Below are 21,842 nucleotides of genomic sequence, written 5' to 3'. Positions count from 1 at the left end.
TCGAATGCTAAGGAACTTTAGAACTTACTTCCAACATCAAAGAGCAAGAAAGCCTTTATGGAAGAAGCAGCTCAAAGCTTGATACTGAAGAACAGGTAGGATTTATGAATAAAAGAAGGAGAAGGAAATTTCAGGCAGAGAAAACCATGGAAACAAAGGCACTGAGCTGAGATGAGCAGACGGTTTAGTGGAAACAGAGCAGCTGAGATTTGCTGAAAGCAATGGCAACCCACTCCAGTACTCTTGCCTGGAAAACCCCATGGACGGAGGAGCCTGGTAGGCTGCAGTCCATGGGATTGCTAAGAATCAGGCACGACTGAGCGACTTCACTTTCACTTTTCTCTTTCATGCATTGGAGAAGGAAATGGCAACCCACTCCAGTATTCTTGCCTGGAGAATCCCAGGGATGGGGGAGCCTGGTGGGCTGCCGTCTTTGGGGTCGCACAGAGTCGGACACAACTGAAGCGACTTAGCAGCAGCAGCAGCAGGTGGGTGAAGGCATAGGACATAGTATGTTGAAAGCTGAACTATTTAAGGATGTGAAGGCTCTTGGATATTAAGAGTGGACTTTATATGATCTGATATGCAATGAAGAGACATTAGCAATTTATTATTAGGTGTTTGGAATAATTAGAAAATTCCTTTCAGAAGAGTAATATGGCAATACATTGCTTGTGATGATCTGTGGAAAGCATTGGGGAGAGGAGAGATAGTAAGTACCCAGATCAGCCAGGGCAAGAGCAAGGGCGAGGGTCCTAACAGGAGTAGCAACCGAGTGTCCACCATTCTTGACCGTTGTGGCGCTACTGGCATTTTGGATTTCCCAAATTGTCACAGGACCCTCATAATCTTTGGCTCCTAGACTCTGAATGCTGGCATCAGCCCCTCCACCAGCACGGTAATAAACAAAGCATCCCTGCTTTTTTCTATGCGTCACCCAGCAGCAGACTGGAAACCACAGGGACTAAATGAGCAGGAAATAAAGAGGAGATGACAGACATGATGTTTTTACTTTCTGTTCATTGAGGCCTCCCCAGTGGCTCAGTGGTAAAGAAACTGCCTGCTGTGCAGGAGACGTGGGCTCGATCCCTGGGTTGGGAAGATCCCCTGGAGAAGGAAATGGCAACCCACTCCAGTATTCTTTTTTTAATTAATTAATGTATTTATTTTAATTGGAGACTAATTACTTTACAATATTGTGGTGGTTTTCACCATACATCGACATGAATCAGCCACAGATGTACAGGTGTCCCCCCCATCCTGAACCCCCTCCCACCTCCCTCCCCACCCCTTCCCTCTGGGTTGTCCCAGAGCATCAGCTTTGAGCACCCTGCTTCATGCATCGAACTTGCACTGGTCATTTATTTAACATATGGTAATATACATGTTTCAGTGCTATTCTTTCATATCGTCCCACCCTCTCCTTCTTCCACAGAGTCCAAAAGTCTATTATTTACATTTGTGTCTCTTTTGCTGTCTTGCATATATGGTCATCATTACTATCTTTATAAATTCCATATATATGTGTTAATATATACTGTATTGGTGTTTCTCTTTTTGACTTACTTCACCCTGTATAATAAGATCCAGTTTTCATCCACCTTATTAGAACTGACTCAAACGCAGTCTTTTTTTATAGCTGAGTAATATTCCATTGTGTATATGTACCACAACTTCCTTATCCATTCATCTGGTGATGGACATCTAGGTTGCTTCCATGTGCTAGCTACTATAAACAGTGCTGCAATGAACATTCCACTCCAGTATTCTTGCCTGGGGAATCCATGAACAGAGGAGCCTGGCAGACTACAGTCCATGAGGTTGCAAAAGAGCTGTATGTGACTGAGAAACTAAACAACAAGTAAACAGGAAATAAAGAGAAGATGACAGACATGATGAGAGGACAGACACAGACCCAAAAATCTGTTAGGGTTTTTCTAGTAGGACAGGGAAGCCTGATATCAATGGTTATCCTGGGCTTCCTAAGGTGTCTGACTGAGTGGCCAATGAGACCATTCTCTAGGGAGGGATAGTCCTAAAGAAACAACTTCAGAGATGGGTAGAATAAAAAATCAGGGGACAGTGGGGAACTCACAACCCAAAGTTTTCATTCTGAATCCTGATCCTCTCAGACAATTCTGTGTATTAAACACTTTGTCTCAAAAGATGCTTAAAGGGAGCAGGCACCAAGCCCAGTCATGTAGGGGACTCCTGCCAAACGTCAACTTCTAGTCTCATAATACCCTGTAGCTTTAAAAACCTCTGCTGCTGCTGCTAAGTCACTTCAGTCGTGTCCGACTCTGTACGACCCCAAAGACGGCAGCCCACCAGGCTCCCCCATCCCTGGGATTCTCCAGGCAAGAATACTGGAGTGGGTTGCCATTTCCTTCTTCAATGCATGAAAGTGAAAAGTGAAAGTGAAGTCAAAGTGAAAGTGAAGTCGCTCAGTTGTGTCCACTCCTAGCAACCCCATGGACTGCAGCCTACCAGGCTCCTCCATCCATGGGATTTTCCAGGCAAGAGTACTGGAGTGCGTTGCCAGTGCCTTCTCTGAAAAACCCTCTGCAGTCTGGGCCAATTCCCTTTTTCCAGCCAAACTGCCTAGAATTAATAGTTCCCAACAGCTCCAATGGTTGCCAAATATTGGGTGAGCGAGGATGTACTCAATAAGACAGTTTATTTCTGTCAAAGTCAAAGGATGACAGGAGATAGAATTAATTCTTTGTATCTTGATTGCCTATAATCAGAATGTTTCAATTAACCTCTAGGCTTAAACAGTCATTAGAGCTGATAGGTACTTCTATTAGGTTTACTTTGTTTGAATATAGTAACTTCTCACTAGATCAATTAACACTTGTCAATTAATTAACATATTAAATATCCTCAGGACAAAAGCATTAAAACACATTTACATAAGAGGATGGGAAAGGAAACTAATTTCTAGGTCATCCAAAGCTACTTTTTAATGAAACTTTTGTAATGCGTTATTCTGTGGACTGAGAAGAGCTGTCCATCTTTATTAACATTCCTAATGTGAGGACTGTTTCATCTGAAAGGGTCTCTCCTTCAGGCTGCACTTTAGTGTCTCCTTCCATTTCAATACTATAAACGTTGCCCCAGAAGTCACCAGTGACTTGCCCAATGTAAGATCCATTAGGTCCACTGTCAGTTCTCACATTGCTTGATGTCCATGGCACCACACCTCTTGATTTGAGTCTTAATTAGTAGACTGTTCCTTACTAGTCTTTCACATGGGATCTCTTTGTCAGCCAGCTTCTTAAAATGTTTTTTTTCCAGAGTCCCATCCTGAGGCCACTTCTGTTTGCAGCCTACAGGTTGTACTTGGATGACCTCGCTCACTTCCAAGGTTTGAACTTCTCCCTATTGGTCATGGCTACCAAATGCCATCCCCAGTTTTCACCATTCTCAAGAACCTCAGATAAATATACTCAAACATCTGCTGGTTATCCTTTGGATAGCCCAGAGGTCCTGCCAACTAAACTCAATCTATAACTGGACTCATCATCCTTTCTTTGTCTCTATTGAAACTGTTTCTGTACATTGTATGATACCTCAGTTTATGGGAGCACCACCCATTGGCCACCCAAGATTCCAATGGAATAGTCATGACAGACTCCTCTACACCTCTCTTCTCACATTCCACATCCAATTATTCACAAAGTCCTACTGATTTTAAGTTCCCCACGTCTCCTGAATTTATATTTCCCTCTTCATTCCAAGCATTCTTGTCATAGTTCTAATTCCTCATCTAGACTACTGCAGTATCCTCCCAACACATCATATCCCTTATCCTCACTGCTTCTGGAATGGGCTATACCTAAAACACAGTGGGCCACGTCATTCAGTGGCAGAACTGCTAGATCCTCACTACGATCCTTTTTCGTCATCCTCCTGCGCACTCAACTAGATTATGTTTTCTATCCATTTTGCACTTTGCTTGGGTCAAATGACTGAGTTCTAGACAGTGGAACATGAGCAGAAGTGCTAAATGCCCCCTTCTACGTTTGGCCCATAAAACCTCTTGTGGGAGAGCCTCTGTGCTCTTTTCTTTCCTGACTGTGACTAGGATGGTGACCCCAGGGCCAATTTGAAGATGGGAAGATGGTAGAGCCATTGTCAGACTGGAGTCTCAAAGAACTACACACGGGTCAGAGCCTCACTCTCTACTGCTACCATTGCAGACATGGAATTCCCATGTATTATTGTGTGAGTGAGAAACCAACTTCTGTTTTGGTTACCTATAACTTGTTTGGCTCTATTTGTTAACAACAGCCTACCTCTCACGTGTGCATCTGTGTGTGACTTCTAAATACATACACACATTGTACATATGCCATATGGACAATATGTCACTCATACTTTATTCTGATACTGATACCATATACATGCCTTCCATCTAGTCCTTCACCCTCTGTTTGTCCTCCTTGTATTTTTCTCAAGGCCCACGGTGCCCACGGTGCCTTTAACAGAAGGTGCTTTCAGACTTCATCTCCACTGACTAATTAACAAAATCCTACAAATTAACAGGTAGCCTCGGTTTCCATAACTTGTTCTCTTGACTGTTTTGTTGGATAGAGGACAATGAGCCTATTTAAGTTCTTTAGGGGTGACCCATGTTTTTGAAAGGAAAAATACCTTTTGAGGGTACTATGTGGAATGATACCATTCATAAAACCTACACAGTACATTTTAATTTCAAATCTCTAGGCTGGCTGAATCCACTTCAATGACCATTTGCTCCTGCGAACTCAAAAATAAGCACATGCCCTCAATGTTATTTGAAAGCACCTTCTTATGAACCATGTGATTTTCTCATCTGTCTACCCAGGGTTATCATGTAACTGGCATTATTTTTATGGATCATATGATCAAGGAAGAAACAAATATAACAGAAGGCAGGGAGAGTGGTGATATTTCTGATGGTAAAGCAATGGACCATAGGCTATGAAGTCTGTCTGCTTAGGTTCAGATCTCTGCCGCGTGCATATGTGTATGTGTGTGTGTGTGTGTGTGTGTGTGTGTGCACGCGCACTTGTGTCTGTGATTCTGGCTAGCGTTCACCTTTCAGCTCTTCCTCATCTCAACAAATGGGGCCATATTACCAATCTCCTTGAGCTGTACTGAGAATTAGCATAAAGTCATTCTATAAAGCATGGCACACACTTCATACGTATTCACTGTCAATGTCCTCCTCATCATTAAGAGCCCAATTAGACTTTGCTAACATTGGAAAAGACCCTGATGCTGGGAAGGATTGGGGGCAGGAGGAGAAGGGGACAACAGAGGAAGAGATGGCTGGATGGCATCACCAACTCGATGGACGTGGGTTTGAGTAGGCTCCAGAAGTTGATGATGGACAGGGAGGCCTGGCGTACTGTGATTCATGGGGTCACAGAGAGTCAGACACGACTGAGTGAACTGAACTGAACTGAACAGAAAGAAATCTGACCAAAATATCAGGGATTATGAGACTCATTCCTCTCCTTTTCTAAACAAATTGGATTACTCTAAGCCTGGAAATCTTTTTTGTCCTCCTGAAACTGGAATTTTTACTTGCAAAAAGAGATAATAAGATGATTCTCCATTGACAGAAAATGTAATGAACATGATTTCACTTTAGAAATCAAAATAGATCAACGTGAAAACATAGTTTGAATGCAAATAAAAAAATGTGAAAGGTTGCATTTACCTATTCTTTGACAGTATAGTCGATTTCAGGACCAATGATGCTGACTAATTCATACAACAGAATTTAAACAGTGAACTTGTCAGCTGCTGCTAAAATTCACTAGAGAGCCTGCGGATTAGAGTGGAAAGATTTCAAAGGCTCATCTTCCAATTGACATGTCTATAGACAAGTCACCTAACTGTTAAAAATCTTAGTTTCTGTAATTGTAAATTGGTATAAATGGAGAGTTTACCTGCTCCCCAGAACTATGAAAAGGAGAAAATAAAGGACTACATCTGAAAGTGGTTTGGAAAATAACATGGTTTATAAATTAAATGTATTGTTATTTTTACATTAGCTGCTAATACTTCTTTTTTAGCTAGAGAGATGAGTCATGCATCATCATAAAAATTGCTGAATGATTTGAATATGTGATTATTTTGCCACAAAGTTCTCTTTTGAGTTGTCAATTTATTTTTAACAAGTTCAAATACTGTGCATTCAAAATGCAAATGGGTAAAAAACGATTGTGATGTTTAAAAGGATGTAATTAGTTCTAGAAATGGAGAAACAAATATCTAGCCAAATTCCTAAAGCCTGAAAACAGGAACCAATGTTTTGCCATCATGTTTATTTTCTTCTCACTCTATTTTCTTCTTACTCTATGAGTCAAAAAGAGTTTTTTTCAAAAGAATTTTTTTAATACAAGGAAGCACTGAGTCAAAAAAAAATCGTTGATAAAGTAAGCATAGAATTCTTCTAAAGAACTTTGTTTTAGATTTCCATTCCAATTGTGCAACATTGGCTTTCTGAATGAAATGTGAACTCAGGTCCCCCCATAGGATTCTTTGAATCCTATGGATTCTTTGGTCCTTCATCATAGAATTCTTACAGTTTGCAGCTGGAAGGGACATTGGAGGAAAGAGGTGATTTGTACTAGCTTCACTGTTGTTCAAAAGCAGGTTCAGAGAGGCAGACTTAATTGTCTACTGTCACACAACTGGCTGACTCAGGTCTCCTGATTTAGTTCTAGGTTCTCCTCACTCTATCTCACTACATTTGTTCTCTTTCCCTGGACTTTTTTTTTTTTTTTCTTATTTTTGGAGTTAGGTGAAGAGGGAGGTGAGGGCATGGACCTGATTGCTTCATTTTTTCAAGTCCATTTGGAAATCTGCACAGAAATGCAACACCCCTAGCTAATTCCATATAGAATCAGGCCTGGGTAAGAAACAGAACTCTTACCTCACTCCAGTTTCCAACAATCCAGTAGGCAGGGCTGCGTCCCATCGAGAGATGCTTGTAATCCGAGGCATTCAGCAAAAATCCCTCAGCCATCAGACTTGTTGCATCTTCCTTGGTTAGGACTGGTCCAGAACTCTGTGTTAGATTCATGTTGCTTGGAAGTTCTGTTGGGTGAGGGTTTACTGGCTTTTTGGAGTATGCAGGCTGGTGGTCTTCTCCCAGAGGGAGTGGAGTATTAGCTGGCTTTTCAGTGACTGTCCCTTTAGCTCTGGATGTTCCATTTTTGAGAGTAATGGGCCTTTGGCTGGGTACCAGTCCTTCTGATACTGTGCTAAAGAGTGGCCATAGAGATTCCCCCCCAAGATAAGGTGTTGGTGGAGGTCCAAGTGGTATTTCAGTACTTCTTTCCCCTGGAGCATCATTTCCAGGTACTCTGATCTTGGTCCATGTCACAGAGTTGTTCTCATTTTTTTTCTCAGATGGTTCACTGCCTTCCCCTGAGCCACTATGAATCTCCATTTCTGGCTCTTTGGTCAAGGGACTGTAAAACGAAGTCACCTGCCAAGTCATAGCATTGCTGGACGTTGATGAGTCAGAACCACTCGTCGTCATGATGACAAGGTCTCCCTCTGAGGTAGGACCAGTGTCGGGATTGGAAACATTCTCTTCATTTGGCTGGATGCTCAAAGACCAAGAAGTGAGGATGGGCTGGGAAGTACTTCCAGTGGAAATGACATTATGGGTGTCCAGTTCAGTTTGGATTGAACTATTCTGCCCCTGCTTCCCATCCAGGTCTCCTTCTTTGGAGGCTGTGGTAGGACCAGGGCTGTTCATTGTCGGAGTGCTTGTGCTCAGAGGCCCAGGCACTGTGGGTGAAGTCAGCACCCTGGGACTGGGTGTAGTCAGCGTCCTAGGACTGGGTGTAGTTGGAGGGACAGGCTTGAAGGGGTCAGGTGTTGGTAGCTTTTTCCCACTGAAAATCGTGCCTCTATTGGGCTTCAGAATTCTCCGGCTAGATGGGCACTGCTGGAGGCCACAGAGAGCTCTGCTGTTGGGTTTCCTTGTCATGTCGCAGGGCTCGTCGTGGTTCTTGGCACACGTGACACTGCGAATCCGCACTCCACCACCACAGGAAACAGAGCACTGGGAAAGAGAGATGGCTGTTAGTCCAGTGGGAAAGACATGTTGGTTCTCATGCTGATTTACAGCAAATCAGGACAGGCCCAGTAGAAACGGAACTATGCGGCTGAAATCATTTCCTATCTTCGTATTTGGCTTCTGTGCAATTTTAGTTTCCCATAGAAATATGTATCTCGGGGAGACCAGCTGGGGCTCAGAACTAACAATCTACCCTTCACAAACTGAAAAGACAAACCATGACACGGGAAACTGAAGTCTCTCCGGGCCAGGACTATTGGATAGTGGATCCGCAAAGAGTGCAATGATTTAAACAATCACCTGATTTTCCCCAAGAGATAGGAATATTATCTTCCCTAAGGTTTCAGTGCTATTAAAGTGTTTATGTATTTTCTAGAATCTATTAATTTAATGATAATGAGCCTGTCCCTTTATATTCATATAAGTCACACAGCCTCACTCAGGTATCCCAAGCTCCATTTTCTTGCTTGTTGTCAGATGGGCTCAGATTAAAAGCTAGACAGTCAGTGTATGCATAACACGTATATAACGCCAGGACCTTTTATGAAATTTAAAGGTGGGAAGTTAATCAAAGGTGGGGAGATACCCTGTCCAAAGAGACAGGGGAGTCCTGGAGCATGGTGTTGATATATGGATGCTGTGGCAGGCGTCTCTCCCTAGTCATCCTTCCAGGGCATGCAAAGCACGGATGGCTAGACTGCCTTTGAAGGAATCCTAACAGGACAGTCACTTCTCAGGATTCATGGTAAAGATCTCTTTGCAACTCTATGGACCACAGGTCACCAGGTTCCTCTGTCCATGGGATTCTCCAGGCAAGAATCCTGGAGTGGGTTGCCATGCCCTCCTCCAGGGGATCTTCCCGACCCAGGGATAGAATGTGCATCTCTTACATCTCCTGCATTGGCAGGCGGGTTCTTTACCACTACCACCACCTGAGAAGCCCTAAGCATACATAGCACATGTTTGTGATCAATACATAACACTAGATTTCTCGATATTTTTTTTAAATCACATTTTTACCCAACTGCTCCATTTTTAGCTTTCTTTTTCAATGATAGGTTAAAGTATCTACCAAATAGTTGGTTCTTGAACATGGACTATCCAGGAGTTTGTGTTGGCTGGTTCGCATTTGTCTGTCTTACCTCTCTGACCCTAACATGGGTTTCTTGAAGATGGGGACTACATAACGTGTCTTGGATTTCACAAGGCTTCACAGCCATTATTCTGTGTGATACCCTGTGAATATCAGCCTTGTGAGATCTATACAGCTGTGAGATTTGCAAGACTGTAATTATTATTCCATCTCTTACAAGAGAGGAAGCTGACACTCAGGAACCCACTTGAAAGGTTGGAAGTCAGTGGAAGAGTAAAAATTGGATTAATTCCATGCCTCTCCCGATCCACCAAAAAAAAAAAAAAAAAAAAAAAACCTAGCACAGCAAGGTGGACAAGCAATTTATCTACTGAATTCACTTATTGACTTGGTCAAGCTTTTGATTTTTGAAAAGTTACCCAAAGGCAGAATCTGTCTTTTATTCATAAGTGAACTTCAGGATACTTCTTAGGATACAGTGATCACTTACTACATATTTATTAAGTGACTATTCTACCTGGAAAATAATCAGGAATGGGAATATTCTTCTCCCTGGGAGCTTATGCATTTTTAACTGAGTTTCTTGCCTTCTCAAATCCTACTTTCAAGTTCCTCTGTATTGGAAAACAAATTTCTCCTTAATTTTGTTCTAATCCAGCATCATCACTCACTGATATATTATAATTCTGTTGAAATCAGCATTTTTGAAAAGCAGGAGATGCATGTGAGTACAGAAGACTGTGTTGCTCAGGGAATGTTTTAACTGCAGAGTTGGGTCAACCAATAAAGCTGTAGGACTTCTCAGGTGGCGCTAGTGGTAAGGGACCCACCTGCCAATCCAGGAGACATAAGAGATGCGGTTCAACCCCTGGTTGGGAAGATCCCCTGGAGGAGGGCATGGCAACCCACTCCAGTATCCTTGCCTGGTAAATCCCATGGACAGAGAGCCTGGGGGGCTACAGTCCATGGGGTCCCACAGAATCAGACACAACTGAAGCTGTGAGATTAACATGTCAACAAACACTTAAACAACCAGCTCAAAGACTGAACTTCCAAGTTTGTTTTGATATAATAGTATTAATCTTTGGACTTCCCTGGTAGCTCAGATGGTAAAGAATCTGCCTACAATGCAGGAAACCTGGGTTTGATCCCCGAGTCAGGAAGATCCTCTGGAGAAAGGAATGGCAACCCACTCCAGTATTCTTGCCTGGGAAATTCCATGGACATTGGAGCCTGGTGGGCTACAGTTCATGGAGTGGCAAACAGTCGGACATGACTGAGCAACTAACACTTTTATGCTTGGGGGAACAGTGCTTCATAGACCAAGAAATGCACACTTATTTCCAACTAAATGGAGACCACCAATAAAGCTCTTAAAACCCTGCAGTGAGGAAATGGTCTCTTCTATGACTCACTTCATTTTAAAGCCTGGAAAGGGTAGGCTGTGGGTGTTTATTTTTCTGGCTTGCTATAATGTTTCTGCCTTTCTTGTGTATGAAGAGACTTTATGCTGCATTCATTTTAGTCATCCTGAGTCACTTCTCCACTTGCTACATTCTGATCTGAACTCCCAGGGTTTTCAAATCTTCACTTTGTAAAACTGTATCAGTCTAAGTAAATAATCCTCTATGTATGCCTTAACATATTTCCAGGCTGGCTGCCTCAGACAGGCTCCAATTTGAGAACTGATTCATAAATTAGGACCCTCATAACCCTAATACCAAGCAGGTGTACCCTGCCTTGCGTTTTCTTTCCAAGAAATGTCAGAGTAGACATAGCTAAAAGCAGGAAACTCTGATTTTGTTTTCTTCTCTGTTTGTAACCTTTTTTGGTTTGTTTTGATTTGCAACATCTCTAATACTCACAGACTTTACAACTTTACAAGCATTTTTAAAAATTCAAAAGTATATGCGTGTGTGCCCGCCACCTCATGATTAACTATGAAATTAAAAAGTTATAAAACCTGTAAGAAATAGCACCTGATATGCCATTATAAACTCCAGGCGTGATGTAGGGACTAAGCTCAGCTTCCTCATCTAGAAACTGAAAGTAATAATAACATTTCAAGACTGAGGATATATATATAAGACAACAATCTTAACAAAGTGCATAATATATAGGAGACAAGTGGGAATTGGAAGGTATTATTATCACTGTTATAATAATGATGCTGATAATAATAATAGTAATAACAACAAAGAGCATGGGGTCCCCAATTTCTACTATCCTTCTGAAGCACAGAGTGAGACACAGACCTATCTTGCAGGATGCTGTAAAGTGAGCAGCTGAATAAGTAACGTGGTTGCAGCCACAAGTCTAGAAGATACCATGGAGACACATATTCCCATTGGTTTATTGCTGGATTTTTTTTTTTTTTTTTTGGATTTGGGTTTCCTAGGGCTAATAGATATGTTTTTATTTCTAATTTTACAAATTATAAGTATTAAATAATCTTATTCACTATGAATTTGTTCAGCTTAAAAGAATAAAGCAGGAGTAAATAATTGCTATCTAGATGGTTGTTTAATTAAAACACATTAGATTTTGGTCTTTTAAAACAGAAGATCATTCTAGAACAGAAACACTAAAGTCGCAGCCCAGGAGGTAACTGTGGCCCACCAGCATGTATTCTTCGGTCTGCTCAACCTCAAAAGAAACATGCAAATAACAAAATACAAATATCGAATTAGCAGGCAACATTTTAAAGTGAGAAGATTCCATATTAAAACTCCAGGGTTTTTAGCTTCTCTTGAAAAAGCAGATGATCTGTAACTATGGGCCCCATTCCCAACTGGCAACTCAAAAACTTCATAAACAGATACCGGGTCTGGGGGAGTTTACATGTTTCTTTACCTACCATTCAAACCCATCCACTCTCCTCACCCAGCAGACATGGCATCTTTCAAATAATCGATGCTCGCCATTGCTTCACACTGGGGCATATTACGTCCAGTGAGACAGTCAGTGTGAACTGTCTGCTGTTATACTGAGCCTAAAAACTCAGGTGCCTTTTCTCACAGTCACAGCAGAACAAGTGGTACTGTTTTGCATTCAGCCCACACATTTTCCCAGGACATCTTCCAACTGTACTTATCTCCTTAGGAGCTGTCAAGCCCTTCAGATGAGATAAATGCAGGACACAGCACCACACTTAGAACTCATCTCAATCGCTAGTTTCAGGATCCTCAAAACCAGTTTCTGTGACGATTACCTTACGCCCTTGCCTTATAATTTTGAACTCTGTACCAGGCAAACGTTTGCCCATCTGTGAATGTCCTCCCTGGGAGGTATCTTGCCCTCACTTGCCATCTCTCTGAGATTAAGGCCTCTGGGCGGAGCCCACTGAGAAAGAAGTCCCTGCTAAATTAGTCAACTCTACCCACCCGAGGGGCACTGTGGGGGAGGGGCCTCGCAATTGGCTCAGAGCTGTCATGCTAAGAGTTTATTCAAAAACACAGCTGGGGTTTATCAGAGAGCCTGGGTTAAAGGGATGAGTAGGGAAATAGCCAATACACAGTCTCAGGAAGTGATAAATGAATGATTGGTTGTTGTTCAGTTGCTCAATCATGTCCAACTCTGTGACCCCATGCACTGCAGCATGCGAAGCTTCCCTGTCCACTATCTCCTGGAGTTTGTTCAAACTCATGTCCGTTGAGTCGGTGATGCCATCCAACCATCTCGTCCTCTGTCATCTCCTTCTCCTCCTGCTCTCATTCTTTCCCAGCATCAGTCTTTCCAATGAGTCGGCTGTTCCCATCAGGTGGCCAAAGTATTGGAGCTTCAGCGTCACCATTAGTCCTTCCAATCTCATACTAAAATCATTTTAAAAGTAAGTGACCTATTACAGGCTGAACCGTGTCCCCCTCCAAAAAAGATAAGAGTCTTAACTCCTAGTCCCCTGCTTCCCTTGTGCCTCAGAATGTGGTCTTATTTGGAGATGCTGTCTTTACAGAGGAAATCAAGGTAAAACGAGGTCACTAGGGTGGCCCTAATCCAGTATGACCATTGTCCTCGTGAAAAGGGTAAATCTGGATGCAGAGACACACATATAGAGACAGCACCACATGAAGATGAAAGCAGAGGTGATGGTGAGGCATCTATAAGCCAAGAGACACCAAAGATTGTGAGCAAAGCATCAGAGGTCAGGAGAGAAGTGTGGAAAATTTCTCTCTCACAGCCCTCATGTGTGCATGCATGCGAAGTTGCTTCAGTCACATCTGACTCTGCGACCCCACGGACTGTAGCCCGCCAGGCTCTCCTGTCCATGGGATTTTCCAGGCAAGAACACTGGAGTGGGTTGCTGTGCCCTCCTCCAGTGGATCTTCCTGACCCAGGGATCAAACACACGTCTCTTATGTCTCCTGCGTTGGCAGGCGGGTTCTTTACCACTAGCGCCACCTGGGAATCCTCAGGAGGAATCAACTCTGCGGACACCTTACTCTTAGACTTCCAGTTATTGTGAATGAAAAATGTTGCCTGTCCTGGCAGTAAACAAAGGATGCTGCAGTTGTCAAACCCAGCCAGCCCTGAGGGAACTCAAGAAGGGGACCCAGATAGCTAAGGTGTACATCAGAAGCATGATTTCAGAGAGCCCAGACTCTTGCATCTTCTCATACATAGAAAAGTGCTAAATTCATTAACTTGAGATACCTGGTTTTCTTTAATTAATGCTAATCTTTAGATATGAGGCCCTATAGCTCAGGGGTTAGAGCACTGGTCTTGTAAACCAGGGTCGTGAGTTCATATCTCGCTGGGCCCTGCTGAGTTCCAACTACCTGGTCTTTGTGGCAAAAACCTCAATGTCAATCCCAAGCTTCCAGTTTACCCCTCCCCTGCCTCTCCCCCTTAACGACCACAAGTTTGTTTTCTAAATCTGTGATTCTTTTCTGTTTTGTGCAACACTGTAAGTCAACTATGCATGCTAAGTCACTTCAGTCATGTCTAACTCTTTGCGACCCTACGGACAATAGTTCACCATGAGATTCTCCAGGCAAAAATACGGGAGTGGGGTGCCATGCCCTCCTCCAGGGGATCTTCCCTACCCAGGGATTGAGTCCGCATCTCTTATGTCCCCTGTATTGGCAGGCTGGTTCTTTACCTAGTGCCACCTGAGAAACCTCTATACTCTGGCTCCTCCCTTACCTCTTTGGTACAGTCCCTCAGAGCTATCTGAGAGGTTGCATCTCAGGCTTAATGCCTCCCTTTTGTTCACCAAATAAAACATAACTCTTGACTTTGAGGCTGTGCATTTTTGCAGTCAACATTACAAAATTGGTGAGACAGTACATTTCTATTGTTTAAGGTGCCCAGTTTGTGGTACTTTGTTAAGGCAGCCCGAGCAAGCAAATATACAGCACTGTGGAGAATCAGTATGACCCCCAACTGGTTTTCTTCAAGTAGCTGTTTCAGACAAGGTGCTTACATGTGTTCTCCAGGAAACCTGGCAAAGCATGGGCTGCTGGCATCTGGGAAGAACTGAGATGCTGGCACTTGCAGAGGTGACATGTCAAAAGAGCAGGTGGTCAAGACTAAAGCATCAGGTGTCCAGTCTCACATGACTGTCCGGGACCTTGAATGAAACTGGGGAATACTGAGAGTAACTGACTCAGGCATGTCTTCTCACCTTCCGTGCCATCTCCCTGCAGTTTTCAGGAACTCCTGTGGCTCTTCACATGAGTTTTGCGTGCCTGTTTTCATTTAGCAACAGATAAGCCATGGGCATTTGCTGCAGTGCCTTCTGTTTGAAGAGCCAGGAGAGCTTGATCGTGAAACATTTAGTCTATCTGGTCACACGTGGAAGCCAAAACCCATGTGAACAGCTTTGCACATAATAAATTCTCAGGAGCTGGCCTAATTAATTGTTGTATTCATTTGTTTGTTTGTGTGCTTTGGTCATGCACAAAGAGAGGAGATTAAAGATCTCTGCAGACCCTGAGCATGTCTGCTTTTGAGGCTCTACCCTAAGGCCCATCCAATATATTAAAAACCATCTCTAGTCTCAAGTGACATATAATCTTCTGTAAAAACAATTTGAAAAGCTTTTTATTCTTTTGCTTTTGAAAACATTTGGTGAGGACCACTCATTTAATTTATGAGTGGCTCTGATTTCTCTGCAATCATTACACATAGTCTGGAATGCCAGCAAAGTGAGAAAAGCCAGCCTACAAATTGTTTCCTAAACAGAATACATTTTTATGAACACTGAAAGCTGACATGTTGTTACATTTTGCAGATGTTTGAGACCTGTATGCCAGAGTTCAGAGTAAAATGTTGCCAGCAGTTAAATCCTGGCTCCATTGCTTAAAGGCTGTGTGACTTTGGACAAGTTTCTAAATATCTCTATGCCTCTCTTTCTTTTCCAGTGAAATGGGGCTAATGAGGCCATGGTGTGCTCAGTCGTGTTTGACTCTTTGCGACCATATGGGCTGTAGCTCACCAGGCTCCTCTGTCCCTGGGATTTTCCAGGCAAGAATACTGGAATGGGTGGCCATTTCCTCCTCTAGGGGATCTTCCTGACCCAGGGATCAAACCCACGTCTCCTGGGTCTCCTGTATTGGTAGGTGGATTCTTTACCACTGAGCCACCTGGTAAGCCTGGTAATACCTACAAAGGTGTTTAATATACATACTAAATGCTTGATAATCATTTGTTTTTAATATGTGATTAAATATTGATTTCTGATTTTACAGTGTCCTTTCCTTTGTTGGAGCAACACAGTATTTTGTTTTTCAAACACTTTTGTGGGTCCATGAAAACCTTGCCGGCACTTAGCCATGTGCCCCTGCATAAAAGGGCTCTGAGCTCAGAGAGGGAGTTAGATGAAGATGCAGGGGCCAATACATGTTCCCCACTACATTGTAGAAGGATTCCCTTTTGTCCACACCCTCTCCAGCATTTATTATTTGTAGACCTTTGGTGTCTTTAGATGGTGGCTCTTCTGACCTGTGTGAGATGATATGTTATTGTAGTTTTGATTTGCATTTCTCTAATAATTAGTGATGTTGAGCATTTTTTCATATCTATATGTCTTCTTTGGAGAAATGTCTATTTAGATTTTCTGCCACTTTTAAAAACTGGATTGTTTGTTTTTTTGCTATAAGAACTACCATATGACCCAGCGACCCCATTCCTTGGCATATTCCCAGAGAAAGCCATAATTCAAAGAGATATATGCACCCCAGTGTTCACTGTAGCACTATTTACAGTAGCCAGGATTTGGAAGCCAGGGCATGCTCATTAACAGAGGAATGGGAAACGAAGTTAGGGTACATATATACAGTGGAATATCATAAAAAAGAATGAGGGAATGCCATTTGCAGCAACATGGATGGATGTAGAGCTTGTCATACTGAGTGAAGTAAGTCAGAGAAAGACTAATATTATATATTGCTTATATATGGCATCTTAAAAACTGGGTACAAATAAACTTACAAAACAGAAATAGAGTCACAGATGTAGAAGACAAACATGGTTGCCAGGGGCAAGGGTTGAGAGGGGTAAATTGGGAGACTGGGATTGATATATGAACACTGCTGTGTATGTGTGTGTGCTCAGTCGTGTCTGACTCTGTGCGACCTATGGATTGTAGCCCACCAAGCTCCTCTGTCCATGGGCTTTTCCAGGCAAGAATACTGGAGTGCATTGCTATAGCACTGAGAACTCTCCTCAGGACTCTGTAATGACCTGTTTGAAAAATGAATCTTAAAAAGAGTTGTTATATGTATATGTACAACTGATTCCCTTTGCCATACAGTAGACACTAGCACAACACTTAAATCAACTATACTCCAATAAATTTTTTTTTTTTTTTAAAGAAAATGCAAGGGCCACAGATCCATTCTGTCAGGGAACTTGGGTGTCACTGACCGGACAAGGCTTGCAAAGTAAGAGTAACATGGAAACAGACCCTTGTCTTCTTGCCTGATAATAAAGCTCCCATTTAGTGAATATTCCAGTATTCTTGGGCTTCCCTGGTGGCTCAGCTGATAAAGAATCCTCCTGCAATGTAGGAGACCTGGGTTCGATCCCTGGGTTGGGACAATCCCTTGGAGAAGGGAAAGGCTAACTAGTCCAATATTCTGGCCTGGAGAATTCCATAGACTGTATAGTCCACGGGGTGGCAAAGAGTCAGACATGCCTGAGTGACTTTCACTTTCACTTTACTATTTGCCAGGCATGAAGAAAGCTGAGCGCCGAAGAATCGATGCTTTTGAACTGTGGTGTTGGAGAAGACTCTTAAAAGTCCCTTGGACTGCAAGGAGATCCAACCAGTCCATTCTGAAGGAGATCAGCCCTGGGATTTCTTTGGAAGGAATGATGCTAAAGCTGAAACTCCAGTACTTTGGCCACCTCATGTGAAGAGTTGACTCATTGGAAAAGACTCTGATGCTGGGAGGGATTGGGGGCAGGAGGAGAAGCGGATGACAGAGGATGAGATGGCTGGATGGCATCACTGACTCGATGGACATGAGTCTGAGTGAACTCCAGGAGTTGGTGATGGACAGGGAGGCCTGGCGTGCTGCGATTCATGGGGTCGCAAAGAGTCGGACACGACTGAGTGACTGAACTGAACTGAACTGACTGAGGCACTATGTGAAGGGCTCACATGGATTATCATCAAACTTTATGATAATCCTGTCTTTCTAAATGAGCAAAGGTTGAGAGAAGCTTAACACTAGCTCAGTTAGAGCTTGCCAAGGCTGGAAAACCTAGGAAAATTACTATCCCAGGAAATCTATTAGTCTAACTGCTGGGAGAAATATGGGAATTAATGAAATAAAATCAAACTCATAGAGTTCAAGAATGAAATGAGATATTTAAACAGAGTGGAAAACAGCCAACAAAAGATGGATGATATTCTTACTATTTCCATCTATTTATTCACTTTACTAAAAAATGATTATAGATCATTTACTAAAAAATGATATAGAGCTTATTATGTGCCAGGTATTCTTCTTATGAGAATTTTAGGAATATTAGCTCATTTCATCCTCACAGCTTCCCTAGAGTCTAAGCACTGCTGTTATCCTCATTTTAGAGATAGAGGAAACAAGTCACAGGAAAATACAAGTAACCACAGAGGGATTAAATTCACACATCTGTTAAGTGGCAAAGCCAGGATTTGGACCTGGTAGAGGGAGGTGCAGGCTCTTCACCACTAGACTGGCCACCTCTGAAAAGGCATGTCACTAAAGTAGGGTATCTAGTGGGAGCCACAGAAACTTTGATACTTATCTTTGTTTACAATAGAGCCCCCCTTTTGGACCCTCCAAGCCCAGCAAGTAGGCTGGGCGAAACCAGAATAAGATTCTTGATTCCTGAGATTGGGGGTGGGAGTCTGGTGTCTATAACATGAACTTAGAGGGGAAGGAGCTGGTCACAGGGAGTAGGAAAGCTGTCTTTGGGGGCAGCCACTGACTCTCCCTGGGAAGGGAGAGACCTCCTTCTTCTGACATCTCCTGGGTCAGGGAGGAGTGGTCCAGCCTGGCACAGATAAGCCCACCCTCCTCTCAGTGGTCTCTTCACAGGAAGGGCATCTCATGGATTTGCCTCTTCTCCTTACCTTGGTCATCCCAGGGAGGATCATTCTACAGGCTTATAAAAGCATCATAGTTGATCTCAGGACAAAATCCAGACCATAAATACTACGTGTAGCAGGAGTCACTATATCATCTTTTTTTCTTTTCCTATTTTGTGGCCCCTTATTTGAAAAGTAAGTACATATTTTTCTTAATCAGTTGGGTGCAATTGTAGGAAAAATTACTCCTTTCTTGATTTTATCACTTCTAAGTTTATTGGCTGACTTCTTTTTTAAGGACTTCCCTGGTGGCTCAGATGGTTAAATGTCTGCCTACAATGTGGGAGACCCAGGTTCAATCCCTGGGTTGGGAAGATCTCCTGGAGAAGGAAATGGCAACCCACTCCAGTATTCCTGCCTGGAGAATCCCATGGATGGAGGAGCCTGATAGGCTACAGTCCATGGGGTCACAAAGAGTCGGATACGACTGAGTGACTTCACTTTCACTTTCTTTTGTAAACACTGTATTGTCTCTTAAAACATTTCCCAGTACAGAATGTCAAAGACATTCATGCTTCAGCAAAGCTCATTAGAGGGCTAATGTGTACAGACATTAGCAAGACAGCAGAGGGGGAAAAAAGGAAGATACCACTCAATGAATATTCTGATGCTGATTTAACTAAAAGCACCTCTCCTGACAACACCTCTAAATGAAGGCAGCAGCTCAGCCTCTCAGTGCACCTGGACACTGCATTCCATGTCTGCCTCACTATACTATGCAGTGGCCTCTATTCAGGACAACAGACTCCAGCACTTGTCACTTGGTGCCAACATTTCAGTCCTTTGTTGTCCAGTGAGGCACATCGTTTTGCTCCCCAGAAACAGAAACACAATGAAAAGGACTCCTCAGCCAAATATGTAATTGTGGTCCCTTGAAAAGGCATGAAGATTCTGGCAATTAGTAAATTCTACATGACAAGAATTATTAACTGCTTTGGATGCAGCCAACACACTTTTGGTAAACAGTTTTAATGGACCAGTCACAGTACTCCATTCGGCCTTATTTTGACAACACTGCAATTTACAGCAATCGAGGTTGGCAGTGGACTAATAGGTCAGGCCAGCCACAGGCTGTGATTATAGATTCCCAGGAACAGCAGGGAAATACCCTGGCCTGTTATTTATGTGTTCACATGAATCAGTGCAATACCAGCAACAGGTCTGGATTAGGTTGTAGATGTTTTCTTTGCATATACACCTTTGTCTTTCTTTTTTTGGGGGTCCTTGCTCTCCCATTTGATTAGCAGTTATTACAATAAAGGAACTATATCCTTTTTTAATTTCCACCCAGCTGCTCCTGAGAGTACTATGTACAGAATTAGAAGTTAAATAAGGGTGGCAGGTTACAGTCCATAGTGTCTCAGAGTTGGACATGACTGAAGTGACTTTTTATGCACGCATGCAGAAGCGAAATAAACCTATTGTGACTTTGAGCTAATAGTTTTAGAAATACAGTTATCAAAATGGTTGTATTCAAATGAGAGTTTTCTGCTTTCCAATAGTTATCTTCAGAGATGGTACCTTTGCTTATACAAAATTTTGAATTTTTTTTTTAATAATCATATATTGTCAAATGAACAGTTTTGATATCTGCAGCTGGTCAGGAAAATTCTGCATAGAAACTAAGTGTCACAGGATCATTCATTCTCAGTGGGGGCAATGAAGACTGGTTCTGGGGTGGAGTGAGTTAAAAAACCTCACCCTCTTTATGTATAAAGCACAGATATATACATAGTACATAAATAAATACATAGTATATCTGCCCTATGATTATGTATTATATAATTCTTTCATATGAAACGTTCAGAAAGGCAGATCTCTGGAAATACAAAGTGGATTAATGATTGTCTAGGGCTGGGGAATGAAGGTAGGGACCTGGGATGATGATTAATGCATGCAGGGTTTATTTAGGAGTTGATGAAAACATTCTTAAATTACTGTGGTAGTGACTGTATTACTCTGCAAATATACTAAAGGTCATTTGTTTGTACACTTTCAATGGGTGAATTTTATGGTATGTGAATTATATCTCAACACACACACACAAACCACTTCCCTCCTTGAAAATAAAGTCATGATGGAGGAAGACAATTGGGAAAGAGCCTCTAAAAAGGCACTTAAGGAGCCATTTCCTTCTCCAGGGGATCTTTCTGACCCAGGGATTGAACCCAGGTCTTCTGCATTGCAGGCAAGAATCTGCAGACAGATTCTTTACTGTCTGAGCCACCAGGGAAGTCCATTGGGGAAAAAAAAAATGAGAAACACTGCTTTGGATCAAAAAAGTGAATTTCATCTTAAATCTTCGTATTCCCAGTTCAAACATCCATGAAGAGAATTCATTCTCAATTAGCCTGAACAGTTCCTGGGTTAATCCTACCCAAGTCAGGCAATATCCTCTGGGCCTCATCTCTACCAGTAGGTAGAGTCTGGAATTAGTTTTGCTGCCCAGAACCTGGTCTCTAAGAGCAGTGGGGCTGAGGAAAGATTTTAGAAGAGGCACATCTTATGGGAATCAGGAATCATGGCTGCCCTGCAGAAGTCATATTAGATACAGTCTCCTAAAAACTAAGTTGCTTGAGACTGCTAGAAGATCCTTGAGTCTAACTCAGTGTTGCAGGGTAAGTTTTCAAGGAGACAGACTCTGAGGTATTTAGCTAGCATGGCTTTTATTAGGAAGACTCTGGAAACCAACTCCTGTCAGAAAGAGGGAAAGGAAACAGGATACAGCCTAGGATAGATGGTGCCATGATGCAGGCCTGACAACAGGTTTAGCCAGTCTCAAGAGAAGCTCTGGTCCTGGGATAGCCCTTCAGAGTTGTCCCAACAGCTGAATATAAGCCCTTTACTTCTGAAAATGTGTATGGGTGGTACATCATAGCATTCTCCCAACTCAGGTCCATGACTTCAGACTATACTACAAAGCTACAGTCATCAAAACAGTATGGTACTGGCACAAAACCACAAATATAGATCAATGGAACCAAACAGAATGTCCAGAGATAAACCTATGCACCTGTGGTCACTTAATCTATGACAAAGGAGGCAAGAATATACGATGGAGAAAAGATAGTCTCTTCAATAAG

The 21,842-nt window shown here is 42.5% G+C and overlaps 1 protein-coding gene across 1 annotated transcript in view; it reads right to left on the bottom strand.

Annotated features, from left to right (window-relative positions):
* The window catches only part of ADAMTS12 (ADAM metallopeptidase with thrombospondin type 1 motif 12), a 390,694-nt gene that overhangs the window by 45,959 nt on the left and 322,893 nt on the right, over nucleotides 1–21,842 (bottom strand). The window contains exon 19 of the mRNA NM_001192609.3: nucleotides 6,932–8,074. Coding sequence (NP_001179538.1) covers nucleotides 6,932–8,074 — 1,143 coding nt within the window. The remainder of the gene's footprint in view (nucleotides 1–6,931; nucleotides 8,075–21,842) is intronic.

Source organism: Bos taurus, chromosome 20 (genome assembly GCF_002263795.3).
Source record: "Bos taurus isolate L1 Dominette 01449 registration number 42190680 breed Hereford chromosome 20, ARS-UCD2.0, whole genome shotgun sequence".
Taxonomy (NCBI): Eukaryota; Metazoa; Chordata; class Mammalia; order Artiodactyla; family Bovidae; genus Bos; species Bos taurus.
Note: the sequence above shows the minus strand (reverse complement) of the source record. Positions and strands in the feature narration are given on the sequence as shown.